This window comes from Lontra canadensis, unplaced genomic scaffold (genome assembly GCF_010015895.1).
Source record: "Lontra canadensis isolate GAN:19392208 unplaced genomic scaffold, GSC_riverotter_1.0 scaffold2, whole genome shotgun sequence".
Classification (NCBI taxonomy): Eukaryota; Metazoa; Chordata; class Mammalia; order Carnivora; family Mustelidae; genus Lontra; species Lontra canadensis.
In genome coordinates, this window is record NW_022630996.1 from 57,569,750 (window position 1) to 57,583,609 (window position 13,860).

At 39.0% G+C, this 13,860-nt stretch overlaps 1 protein-coding gene and 1 pseudogene across 15 annotated transcripts in view; one reads left to right on the forward strand and one right to left on the reverse strand.

Moving 5' to 3' along the window:
- The window catches only part of ICA1 (islet cell autoantigen 1), a 142,384-nt gene that overhangs the window by 98,787 nt on the left and 29,737 nt on the right, over nucleotides 1-13,860 (forward strand). For all 15 annotated transcript variants that reach the window (XM_032874202.1, XM_032874216.1, XM_032874319.1 and 12 more), the window contains 2 exons: nucleotides 2,389-2,514; nucleotides 3,598-3,696. In XM_032874202.1, coding sequence (XP_032730093.1) covers nucleotides 2,389-2,514; nucleotides 3,598-3,696 — 225 coding nt within the window. The remainder of the gene's footprint in view (nucleotides 1-2,388; nucleotides 2,515-3,597; nucleotides 3,697-13,860) is intronic.
- Nucleotides 180-261, reverse strand: LOC116879058 (annotated as a pseudogene).

Here is a 13,860-nt window from a genome sequence, read left to right on the forward strand (position 1 = left end):
GAAAGTTCATACCCATATTCATCTTGCCCTTCAGAAGAAAAGGGTGGAGACAGATGCCTCTCAGGATCCCAGCTGAGGAAATCTTCCTGGCTTGAGCAACTGGTGAACCAGTGGGGGCTTGCAGTGAGGATCTCAAATGCTTTGAGACATCTTTTTCTTCACACTCTCCCATGTCTTCCCTCTAGAACTTGGGTTTTCAATTAGCAATAACCATGCCTCGGATAAACCTCATTGGCTTCGATACTGCCACTGCACAAAGCTGGACCTTGGGTCTTCTTTTTTGTGTCTCCTTAGTCCTCTCAAAGGAAGATAGAAAATCACTACTTTTAACTAATTCTAAATTCATTTTATAGTCTGTGCTCCCAAGCATCTTTGCCTCTAGTTTCTCTACTTTACAGTGGGAAATGGTCGAGCTCTGGGATTTATTTAAGCTTATGGTGTAGTCAGTTTGGGAGCACCTAGATGGCTTCTATGCTCTGGTTTTCCTGGCCATGTAGACCAGAAATTCAGAGGAATTCTAAGGAAATGTTTTATATAGCTACAGATACAAGACCTTATTCATATAGGATATTAATCCTATCAAAATGGTGTTAAATGCATTGGCTCATTGTTTTCCAATTCTACAGAATTGGGTTTCTGGGTAGAATCATAATTTTGAGCTTCTTGATTTTCCAGTGACCAGTGTAAGTTGCTTGAGAGGCAGAATAGTATGGCTTTAGAGTTAGGCAGGCTAATCTAGAATGGCAGCCTTGCTCATTAGTTACTTCCACAGATGAATCCTCTTACCCTCAGCAGTCAGAGATGGTAATAACAGAGGCTAAAAGAGAATGACTGGCATGTGGTGAGTGAATTGTATTAATTATTCATTTGTATCAATTATATTAATTGTGAATTGTATCTATTGTTAAATTGCTTCAATTGTTAAATTGTTACAAATGGTAACAACTGTATCATTTGTCACTATTACTATATAATGCCCCATAATCTTATAAACTGTGAATATTAGTAGTAGTGTCAGTTTTATATCAAATATAAAAACTGTTTTATATCAAATAATCTTCATGTTTATTTTTATTACAAAAATAAAATCATTTCTAAAACAACTTTAAAGGTTATACTTAAAATTCACCTTTTGAAATGGCCTGGAAAATTTCTTCATTCAGTCACCAAATATATACTCAGCACCTGCTCTGTACCAGGTCACCAGGTGCCGATCATGCGATGGTGATCGAGGTAGACATCATCCTTGCCTCCTGGTAAAGAACTATCACTAATGAGTTGACATTACTCCCAGGTTGCAGTTACCTGCCTGGTAACTACAACTGCCTGAATTGTCTGAGGTAAAATATTTGGTATTTGGCTGGCTTTCCCTGGTTGAAATAGTGTGGTGATGCTTCAGATTAGAGGAAGGAGAAATTGTGACTTTACCCTTTTTAATGTAGCTATATTATTTTTAAAACCTATTTTTAAAAGATGTATTTATTTTAGAGAGAGCATGCACAAGCATGATGGGGGGAGGGGAGGAAGGAAGGGAGAGGGACAAGCAGACTGCACTGAACATGGAGCCCAATGAGGGGCTCAATCCCACAACCCTGAGACCATGACCTGAAATGGAATCGAGAGTCCGAGGCTTAATCGGCTGGGCCACCCAGGCGCCCCTTAAAATCTTCCATTTTATTATCAAATAATGTATATAATTGACATTTTTGAATCTTTTACTGACCTCACTCTATTTTGAACTATTGCATGGCTGAGGGATGGGGGGAGAATTGCTTGTGTACATACTCAGTAATAAAAAGTTGAAAGTTTACCGGCTTTTTAGGCTATGTTACATTTCTCTTATGTGGTATCCTCAGTTGGATCTTGGAACAGAAAAGACATCAGTGGAAAAGCTTGTCAAATCTAAATAAAAGTCTGTTGTTTAGATAGTAGGATTGTGTCAGTGTTGCTTTCTTATTTTTAACAAATGTACTGTGTTATGTAAGATGCTAGCATTAGTGAAGCTGTTTGAAGAATATATGGGAAGTCAGCTTCAAAGAAACATAGGGAAACAACAACAGGGTGAAGGTTATTCCCTTGCCACCATGCATGTTTCCAGACTTCTGCCCACTATGGTCATTTAGTGAATGCTCTGAGAAGAGAGGAATTTTAACTTTTGACTGACAAAAATAGGATGGCAAATCTACTGTAATATCATCATTTGCAGAGCTGTTGTTGAAGTCCTCCGGTGGTAAAGAACGGATGTTGTAGGAACCTCTCACTTGCCTGAAATTTTCAAAGGTGTTTTCTTGTATGAGAGAGAGAAGCCCACTATGGGTCTTCCCTCACTGGCAAATTTTAACCACTTACGAGTCTAAGTGGTTCAAAAGTCCCCTTTTACTTTCATAGGTACAAACACAAGTACGTCTTGCCAAAAAAAGCTTTGACAAGTTGAAGATGGATGTATGTCAGAAAGTGGATCTTCTTGGAGCAAGCCGATGCAATCTGTTGTCTCATATGCTAGCAACATACCAGGTAAAAAAAAAAAAAAAAAAAGTGATGTTGGTTACAACAAACCAAGAATGTTATGAGGTTTAGGGGGACAGAAAGATGGTGTTGGAGCTAAAAGTATGGTTTAGGCATTATGAAGTTCTTCTGAATGTCTTGCCCCCAATTTACTTTCCACACTTCTCCCTTCTAGTAGACCTACAGTGTGCTCAAACTGAATATTAGCTCTTTCCTGTTCACACACTGCACTTTCTCACTTTCCTGCACTTACTTAGGTGGTTCCGTCTGCCTGAGTGCCTTTCCCTTCCATTGTACCTTTCCATAGTCCCCTCTGTTTGATGTATCATTCTGAGTATCATGTCCTTCAGAAAGCCTCCTCTGAATTAACTCCATGTGTGGCCTCTATTTCCCGTGGCACCATCACTTACTCATGAGGTTGTCATAATTCAAGGAACTATTAATTTTTGTCTCCTTCTAGCTTGAGTTTCTTTATGATAGTTCTTATATCCAACAACAGGGCTATTGGGTACCAACTGAGTATGGGAGGCTAGATCCTGGGTGTTGTAGGGAATGTAAAAAGTAATAAGACCAGATTCCCTGTCCTCAAGGAATTTAAAGTTTCAGAAGAAAATCAGAGGTAGGGATATACAGTCTGACTATATTGTTTCTGTATTTTAAGGAAAAAGCAGGTGTGAGTGCTAAGTGAAATAAGTTCTACACAATCCAGTGAGGGTTTGAAGAGGGACAAATTGAATCAGTGGAGGGATCACAAAAGCAGATTGATCATGATCCCTGGGTTTTGGGGGATGAATCACACAGGACAAGTACAAAAAAAAGAAAAAAGAAAAAAAAAAGAAAAAAACAGAACAATGTCCCAAAATGGTGGAGCATTATTAGCCATGGGAGGCAGTCCTGGGGGACCTGGGAAGCATTTAGTTTGTCTGAAATACAAGGTGTAAGGAGGTACATAATGGAAAACAAGTCTGCAGAGATGAGCTGGAATCCTGTTTGGGAGGGCCTCAAAAGCCACAGATGGGCACCCTTCTCCAGGGCCTATGGCTTAGAACTGGGAGTTCGAAACATTAATAACTGTACTGTCTTTCCTTATAGACCACTCTGCTTCATTTTTGGGAGAAAACTTCTCATACTATGGCAGCCATCCACGAGAGCTTCAAAGGTTACCAACCATATGAATTCACTACGCTAAAGGTATGAAAGCTAGAGAGGCCATTAGAAAATCTTATGAAAAGTAATGTTTTGTTTACATCAGAGAGTGTCCATGGCAGCAATCATCATGATTGCAGCAGACTCCCAATGTCAAAGAAGAAACCATGCCCCCAGTATAGTCTTTTACTGCATCAGTTTTCATCACAGTAATACAAAAACACAGCTGGAACCTTGGTACATATTACTGGAAGGTGAATTGTGGGAACTGGTCCTGCTTCTTTAAATGACTTGTATGGGGCTCTCTGCTCAGCAGGGAGCCTGCTTCCCACCCCCTCTCTCTGCCTGCCTCTCTGCCTACTTGTGATCTCTCTCTCTGTCAAATAAATAAATTTAAAAAAATATTTAAATGACTTATATGATGCTGTTAAAAGGAAGTTTGTACAAGTCTAGTATAGTCTATTACTTTTTAATTATTAAATTCACATATGTTCACTTGGAAAAGGTATTTTCCTTTCCTCTTACTTCTGACAAATGTCATTTTATTCTGTGAGTATCATCTAATGCAGAATTAGATTTTTTCCATAGGACTACAGGAATATTTTCCAGTTGAAAAAGCAATGTTAAACTCAGTGATTTCTCAACTCAAAGGGGATATAAGCAAAATATCTGATTCTCAGGATTGCAACTGAATGTGCAATCATTTTCATTGCTGAGGGAGAATGCATGTCAAGAAGAAAGTGACTTGGGTTCCAAAAGGATTTTGAGAATGAGAGAAAACTAAGTACTTTGTTGCTAGGTCATATCTTTGGGGAAAAAAGATCAGGAAAAAACTTGTTAAAGATCACCTTGAAATTACCTTCCTTCTAATTTTTCAGGCAATTTGTAAATAAATCATCACCTTGCTTGAGAAAGCATTAAAAAGGTATTGTTTGTTTGTTTGTTTTTGTTTTTTGGTTGCTTTTTGTTTGTTTGCTTGCTCCCTTTAAAACATCTCTCTGATTTTGAGATGTTTATAATGTCACTGCATCTATAAACTACTAAGACAGAAATTTTAAGACCCTGGCCCTTTAAATGAAAGTCCCAAGAGGAACCCAAACTAGTTCACTCACCTTGAGATGCACCTGCCCTAACTCCAGACAGGACATCTGGCCAGTGAGGTTTGTTCTTCATAATCCTCCCGTCAGCTGGTCATTTTCTCATTTATTGGCACTCGCTGACATGCTGCATGGTAACCAGATTCAGAATGTGCCCCTTTTTTGCTGTCAGCTGGACTGTAAGCACTTGAAGGGAGGGACCTTTTCTTTCTTATGTATCCTCCTTTGTCAAGCCAAATGTTCTGTATCCAGTGAATGCAATGCCTTTCTTTTCCCATTTGCAATATTACCATTGTTGGTAGGACTGTATTCCTTCCCCATAATTTAGTACCACTTCCAGCACCTTAGGAAGCAGCTATCCTGACTAAGCCAGGTTGATTAAAATGATATAAAAAGACTTACACTCTTCACATCTTACACAGGCCTGAACGGAATCCCGTCACTCTTTGATAAGGCAGAGAGTTTTAAGTTTTAGGGTCGGTATTTGCATTAGATTTTATTTTATAATAAATACAATTTCAAAGTTTGTCTTTTGAAAGACAACTGTACGTAACTCAAATAGCTAGGGGGAAGATGGCTTGACGCCTTCTGCAAATACGATTTAAAAGAAGTTCAGGTTTGAGTTAATTGCATATAAAGTACAGTATGAAATTGAAGTTGTGCCACAAGCATGGAAGAATCCTTATGTGTCTCCCTGGCCTCCTGTGCCGAGGAAAATATGGCTCTTTAATTGTTGCCATGATATTTATCCTGCAGAGAGGATCAAGCTGATTATGTTAGAGGATTTCTGGGCAGAGCAGTTAGTGAAAGTTTGATGGCAGTGGTTCAGGACATAATTACAAATATTTTGGGCACATGACTATCCATTGCCTTTTACATACCCAGAGTCTTCCTTAAATTATGGTTTAAATAACAGTTTATGGTTTAATTGTAATATAAACTCAGTAAAATATCTGTTAAAGTGTAATATAATTATAGTAATATTAAGAATGTTAAGTGTCCAGTAATCAACCAACTAAACTAGGCTGTTATTAGTTTTCTAGAATGCTAGTCATCTAGGCTTTTCAATGATGTTATATTAGAATCACAAGCTAGTCACTATTTTCTTTATATGAACCTAAACCTATATAATAGAATCCTGTTATCACACAGCTCATTATTGCATACATAGAGACATATTACATATCATATTGTGTGTCATGAAACACAAAAATGAAAACCACTAATACTTTATCTATTGCCATCAAGCATGAAGATATTAAATGACTTAGAAACCTTTTGCACTAATATATATATATTTTTTAAAGATTTTATTTATTTATTTGACAGAGATCACAAATAGGCAGAGAGACAGGCAGAGAGGGAGGAGGAAGCAGGCTCCCTGCTGAGCAGAGAGCCCGATGTGGGGCTGGATCCCAGGACGCTGGGATCATGACCCCAGCTGAAGGCAGAGGCTTTAACCCACTGAGCCACCCAGGCGCCCCTGCACTAATATTTTTTAAACATGCCTTGTTTTTAAGAGGTTTTGATTTGATTGAGTCATTTTCAATTTATGTCATTTTCTTCTGAATGGCACTATATATATATTGACAATGGATATTTTGAAATTTAGATATTTTAACAATTTATTTGTTCTCTGGATTTACCTAAGCAAATCGTCCCCAAAATGCTTCTGGGACTCTGGCTGGAAAGAAAACATTGTCTTTAGAGAGGTTGGCCAAGCTCTGTTAATGAAAAGCAACCCATTTGTTTTCTTTTCTGCAGGGTGTATTCTGAGTGTTGGTAATTGTGCCACTGCAGCTGGATTTCCTGACTGTTAGTTTTATGCTTGATGAAGGATGATAATTAATGTGTTAAACACTAGATGCATCCTGTCTGGAGGGAAGAGTCTTTTGCTGCAGCATTACAGGGATATAACTCATGCCCCAGAAGTTTAAAGTTTTATTTCTAATGAAGCTTTCTCTAGAAAATATGTGTCATTCTTTCCCAAAATAATTTTATTGTAAAAATGAATTGAGTCTCCACCTCTTACAACTTGAAAAATACCCAAGTGACTGTGTTGACATTTTGCGAATATTTTGTAGTAATGTTTTATGTGACTGCTATTGCTTTTTTACTCAGGCTTGATGTAGTTCTATAAATTGTACCTTTATTGACATAATACTTCATCATTTAAGTTTTTTTTTGTTTGTTTGTTTTTTGTTTTTTTAGCTACCCAGGTGCCCCCAAGAGGCTCCTCTTTTTTTTTTTTTTTAATTTTATTTTTTATAAACATATATATATTTTTTTTTCTCCAGGGGTACAGGTCTGTGAATCATCATTTAAGTTTTATGATTAATAGATTTTTGTAGCATCTTACCTTTATGGGAAATTTAGCATTGAAATTTAATATTACAAATTTCTTTAATATTACCATTTTTTTTTATCTGAATGCAGCAAAGCTCAAATTTAAAGTGGAGAGAACCATCTTTTTAAGTGGTTCCTAATAAAAGAAGCAATGTTCTAATCTCGTATGTTCAAACAGTAAATATTTAGTTTCATTAAAATGCTATTAAACATAGGTATTTTGCATGGGTTATTATTAATATGTCAATTTTAGACTGATTCCAGAGCATCTGAGAATGACTTTCACATGATAGAAATAGTCATGGAGATACGAATGGAATATTTCTAGCCCTATCTCAAAAGTATTGTCACTTTTTTAGAGAAAGTAATTTAGACTATGAGTTTAAAGCATTTTTTTTTTTAGAAAGCTAAATGAAATGCTGTCTGGAGGAAAACAGTGCCCTGTCTTAAATTACCAGCCCTCAGATGTGGTCATGTTTACCTCATCCTTCTATGATGCCATTTACTTACACACTTCCCCAGAGATCCAAAACAGGCTTCAGAGAAGGCAAAACAAAAACAAAAAAGCAAAAGCAAAAGGAAAAAAACCCCCTCCAGAGTGGAGTTGGCTTTTCCCTGAAAAATCTAAAGTTCTGTTTGTATCAGTGGTCTTTTCTCCCTGATTATGTGGGTTGAGTTACTTGTCTTTATAGAGAAGTGAGCCCTGGGGGCCCTTTGAAGAAATGGACACACCCACTCGGAGCTGCTTGAGGGGAAGGCACGTCCTCCTGTGTTTTTTTTTAAAAAGATCAGAGCGCCTGTATATAATGAAAACAGCCAGTAGTAAAATGGATTTCTGTGATGTGCCCTCATTCCAGTATTTTTAGCAGGAAAGATAGGTAGGTGTTTGACTCTGGATATAAGATAAAGCAAAGTACGTAAGGTCAGAAGCCCTGCAGACAGCCAGACCTGGCTTAAACTTTGACTCATCACTTGCCAGCTCTGTGGCAGTGCTGGTGGCACCAGTGGTCCCACAGTGGCCCCACGGAGCGATGGGTTTATCAAGAATTCTGTAGTGGATCCAGAAGACAGCCATCGGCAGTGTCGATACAGATAGAGAGTTTTGTTGAGGTTGCCAGGTTCTGTAGCCTAGCATAAGTTACTTTCTTACTTACTGTTTTCACCCTGGATGGTTATTTTTGCAGTTATTTTTCATAGGCAAGGCTGTGAATGGCAGTGGGAGAGGCGTCACAGACCTCGCTCAGGATAACCTATTCCCTTCCTGACTGCCACAAATGCTCTGGCAGCCCCATTTTCAAAACAGTGCTTTGGCCCTGCGGGTTCAGGTCTAGGCTGAGAGAATTCCCCCAAGGATAGAAGATGGCAGGGCAGGCCTGCAAGCAAGAAAGGCAGGGAGGCTTCCCACCCTGCAACAGGGCTAATTCTTAAAAAATGCACTTTGGCTTTGCAACTGGCTTTTGCCCTGTGCCAGGATTTTAACTAAGAAAACCCGAATTTGAAAACCTAACTCTGGGCATGTTCAAAAATAACCATTGAAACAGATGTGCCAATGTTCCCTCTCCTCTCTCTTGGGGTCTAGGACTTAGCACTGTTATAAGGAACATCATTCTGGAGACCAAAATGCTTTTAGTTTTCACAATTCAAAAACCTCCGTCTCTAAATTTTGTTTTTCTCCAATTTGTATGCTTAACAGCCTTCTTCCACCCACCTCCACATTTCTCAGTTAATCACTTGAACATTTACCGACAAGCCACACTGCTCTGTAGTTACTTGCTTTGAAAATAAAGCCATAATAGTTTTTATGAAAATTGGGTAAATATCTCTGCAATGCTATTTTAGTTGCCAGTCCCAACATGGCAATTATTCATGGCGAGCATCCAGAATATCCTTGTAGACTTTCAAGTTTTCTCAGTGTCATTACTTTACACAGCATTTAGCAGAATGTTTTTTTCCCCTAAGCTGCTCCAGGCCAGATCATTGCAAAATTGAGATGCATCCAAGTCTATGGGAGAGGAAGGGGTAGGGGGGCTGACCATGACCATGGCCACCACTGACATCTGAGGGGGATGAGCCAGAATGTGGCTGATCATCAATTCGTCCATCCCTTGTGATGACTGGCCTTGGTTCTTCCAGGCAGCTGAGAACTCAGCTCGTAACGGTAAGGTTCCTCTCCATCCTCCACTTCTTCTCATTCCATTACTTTTACTCAAGGGAAAGGAAAAATATTATCATTATGTGGGTAGTGACTTAATGCCAGAGACTCTGCTAAACGTGAGGTGAAGTAACGTCTCAGAGAATTTGTCATGGTATGCGTGACTCTAATGTGCCAAGGTTGGATATTATAATTAATAATATTGTTAGGTTCAGTACTAACATATAGAAAGTATATGTATTTTATCCTCAAATAACCTTGAGAAGTTGGGTCTACTTGGGTAACCCCCCCACACCATGTTTCAAATGAAGAAAAAGAGGCTCAGAAAGGTCTAATCATCTGCCCAAGACCACATGCCCAGCATGCAATAGTCTGGGAACAGGGGTGCTCATGCCTTTCCCACTCTGCCACATGTCATTTCTTCTAGGGGGGTGCTTCCAGCTGTGAGGCAAGTTGGGCGGGAGAAGGCACAAGTGCCACCTTTAAAAAAGTCCAGTTGTAAACTTTCATTTCAAAGGTTTGCACATAGGTGAAAAACATTATCTGTATGTCAGTCCCTCCGATACCTAGGAACCTAGGACCCTTCTTTTAGAGTTTGGAATGGAGTCTCCTTGATCTCCTTGGGCACTTCATATGAAGGAGTTCAGTTCTTGGCTCGGCTATTCGATACTATTTCTTAACTAGTTGTAGAATTTTGAAGACCTGGAATCAAATATTGCTTCTGCCTCTTCATGTTTGAATGACCTTAAGCAAGTTACTTCGCCTGAGTCTCCATTTCGAATCAGGAAACCAGGAACCGTGAGATGTGTAAACATGGAGTGCAGTACCTAACACAAGAGGAGACCTTAAAGACATCTAATTCCTTTTAGGCCTTTAAAAATTGTTGATAAGAAAGCACAGTTTGATTGCTCACTATGAACTTGATACTGTGCAGAAGTATTATCTCCGTTAATCCTCATCATTCCAAGGAAGGTATACTTGTCACTAACTCCATTGTTCTGAAGGGTGAACAGAAGCCCCCAAGGGGTGAAGAACCTTTTCCATTTCACAGCACTACTTGATCTATTTTCCTAGTGCATCTCTTTCCAGGACACCATGATGCCTTCCCAGTAACAATTTTCCATCGTATTTTAAAGAACAAGATAATATATCTTATTTATGATTGTGTCTATTTTTCTTTAATCTTTTGTTTTACAGTACAATTCAAGAGTACCTTCTGGTCCTAGATTAGCAATGCTCCTTGCATAGTATCTTTATAGATTCATAACTGTGTGGGTGGGGAGGTCGGGGACATGCTAAACGGCCATGAATTGTGTGTGTCATACACATCATCACGGCCTCTGCTTTTTATTCCTCATGTGCTACCAATTATATAAACACAAACATACACACACCCAACTGACTTCACTGTCTTTTAACCATGCCTCGCTATTTTCAGCACTTCCATTTCCTTTTATAGACAATCATTTGGCACCTTCATATGCATACAGCATAATTAATGGAAAGTAGCCTAAGAAAATTAAATGTCATAATTAAAGATTAGAAAAAATGTTACTTGATTGTCAAGGCTAAACTTAAACTTAGGTCATTGTATTAGGGTTGGCTGCTAGCCTTTTGTCTGTGAAATTTGTTTTGTTGAGTAGTTTTGCTTTCATTCAGATGAATGTTGCTGTTGCTTTTATTTTCCTAATACAGGAAGTAGTAACTCCCATTATTATATTAAGCTGTTTCCTTTCTAAGACACTTTTGCAAGCTCCGTCTGCGCATTTCCTCTGTCACGCTGATCTTATATATTGTGTGTGCTTCCTGAAACCATTTAAGCATTGATGGAAACTATTAGCATGTCAGTGCAGCCTTAAACAGAGAAAGGTTACTTAGTCTAAAGACATTGTTTCCTCTGTTCAAAACCTTTCAGTCTTGTATGATGCTGTATTGCTGCTAATATGGAGTGATTTTCACAAGCAGTTTTAATGAAGAACCTGGTGGGTTTGGGATTTAGAAACAGAGTATATTGACGTTTCGTTTCTGGACGTGGATTTGAATGTGGCTGCCATCAGCCACTGATTCAAAATAGTTCCGTCTGATGCCTGTCCAGTCTGTGCAGTCAGCCGGGCCTCTTAGGTTCATTTTGCCTGAGCAGGTGTTCATGTCACACAGAAAATGCTGTCACCCCTGCCTTTGGCAGATGCTGTCAGGTTAAGTGTTTTCAGCTGAGTTGTGGACTTTAAAATACTATGAAGAATTCACCTCCACCATGGCCCCCACTTGGACGTTTTCTCCAAACTTTGGAGAAAGCGCTGGTTCACCATGTAGAATATCCTGTATCAGACAGTCACACCCAGGAACGATTGTTGAAAGAGGAAAGCGGACATGATTTGTCCTCTCTGGTGATTCTAAGTGCCTCTAAGTTTATTATCTGTATCATTTGCCATCTTTGTAAGAAACAAATTCCAAATACATTGTTGTGAGGTTTTTTTCCCCCTTACTGAATAGAGGAGTATTCAGTTTGATTTAAAACTCTTTCTTGCTTCAAAAGATGCCACTTGAAAATGTCCTAAAATTGACTGTGGTGATGGTTGCACAACTCTGTGTCTATACCAAAAACCACTGAATCATATACTTTAGATGGATGAATTCTATGGTACACGAATTATATCTCAATAAAGCTAATGATAGATTCCCCACGTAAGATTCCCCTTAGCTCAGAATTCTAGCATTTCATAAATAAGCACTGGTGCTCGGGATTAATTTTGCTTGTGGTTCTTTAAGCCTTTTCCTATTTTTCCCCTGAGACTTTGACTTCCTAGCTAAAGAGCTATAATTTTTAACCTTAAAGTTTAACCCTAGGTACATTAATTTATCAATCAACAAGAACATATTTAGCACCTCTCTTGAGTAGCAATAGCCACATTGTTATAGGGACAATGGTAATAGCAGGCAGAGAGGAGAAAATGTAACAGGAATTATTAATAATAAAGTAGCAATTGGAACTGTAGCCATTCTGTTGGTGAAGCACAATAGTGACTTAACTGTGATTGTGGTGACAGGGAGCCAACAATTGAGTCCCCGCTAATGGCCCAACAGGGAAGGGGTTGAAAAGAAGGAAGGAGTGGTTTACATTACAAAGGGATTGTCTGAGAGCTGCTGGAGTGTGGTTATGAGGGGAGGTCGGGCTGGAGACAGAAGGGATGATAACCATGGAGCTGTCAAGGGCATCTCAGGGGCTTAGGCAAGCTCTATGGCAGTTAGACACAGCCGGCCAAGAGCAGACATGTCCCGGCCCTGCATAGTGCTGACTGAGAAAAAGGAAATGCAATGAGAAGATAATTGAACAAACCAGGAGGCCTGGACAAAGCGTCACAGAATTGAAAAGTGCATCTTGGGGCCATCAGAACCTCAGCTGAAAATACTCCCAGCTTCACTTTGACCAGGGTTGGACCACTCTTTGGGGAAAAAGCTGCTGGAAGGGGTGTGTGTGTGTGTGTGTGTGTGTGTGTGTGTGTGTGAATAAAATGCTGTGATTGGCAGATCTATTGTGAAAAGAGTAAGTCTTTGACATCTGTTGAACTTCTCCTTTGTATATTTCCAAAATACACATACACACATGCCCAGCTTTTACCAGATGCTTTGGGGTGTATGATTTTAAAAAAGAAGAACATCTAGACTACATATTCCAGTTGCCTTGTTTGTTCCAGTGCTGTCCTTTACCACATTCCCCCCTCCAGCTGATAATCATGGGTCCCATTTAGTGGTCATGTGTTGGAGAGATGTAAAGGGCAAAATAATATGATGAAGGCAGTGGGGCATAATGTTAAATATTGATGAATGTGAGTAAAGAACTGTTGTCCCTGTGTGACCCCTGCTGACCTCTGTATCTTGATCTACTGAGACTTGTACTCTTACCCACTACATTATAATCCCAGGGGATTCATTTTGTTCCTCGACCAAGTCAAGCTATTCCTTCCTTTAGGCCTTTGTCCTCAGGCCTCCATTTCTCCCTGAGCTGCACACGGATGGCTCCTGCATGTCACCTGACTTCAGCTGAAATGTCACTTCCAAGAGAGGATGTTCTTGCTAACTGAAGTAGTGACCCAGTCACTTTGCATCCCCCATATTAATTCCCTGCCTAGATTCATCACTAACTAGTAATTCTGTCTGTCTTGTTCACTATGGTATCTCCAGCACCCAAAACAGCACCTGACTCCTGGTAAATGCTCTCAAATTATTTGTCAACTGAGTATACTAATCTAAATGTCCAGAAATAGTCATTACCAATGATGGCAATGCTTTTGGGATGTCCTTTATGCAAGAAAAAGCTTCAGAACTCCAATCATAGCACATATATTCAGGGAAAAAACCTTGGCCCTATGTTAGAAAAATGGTGAATGAATGTATATTTAATTCAATATTGAATGTTTATGATATACAAAATCTTTTTTATATTCTTTACTCTGATGAGGAATGTTTTTTATTATGAAATACTGACACATCTTATATTGCTTAAGAAGACAACTATATGCAATGATTCCAATTATATATAAGTAGTATGAGTATGAAAAACCAGAAAGGAAATATATGTAAATAATAACTAATTTTGGGGGGAAAATCAAATTA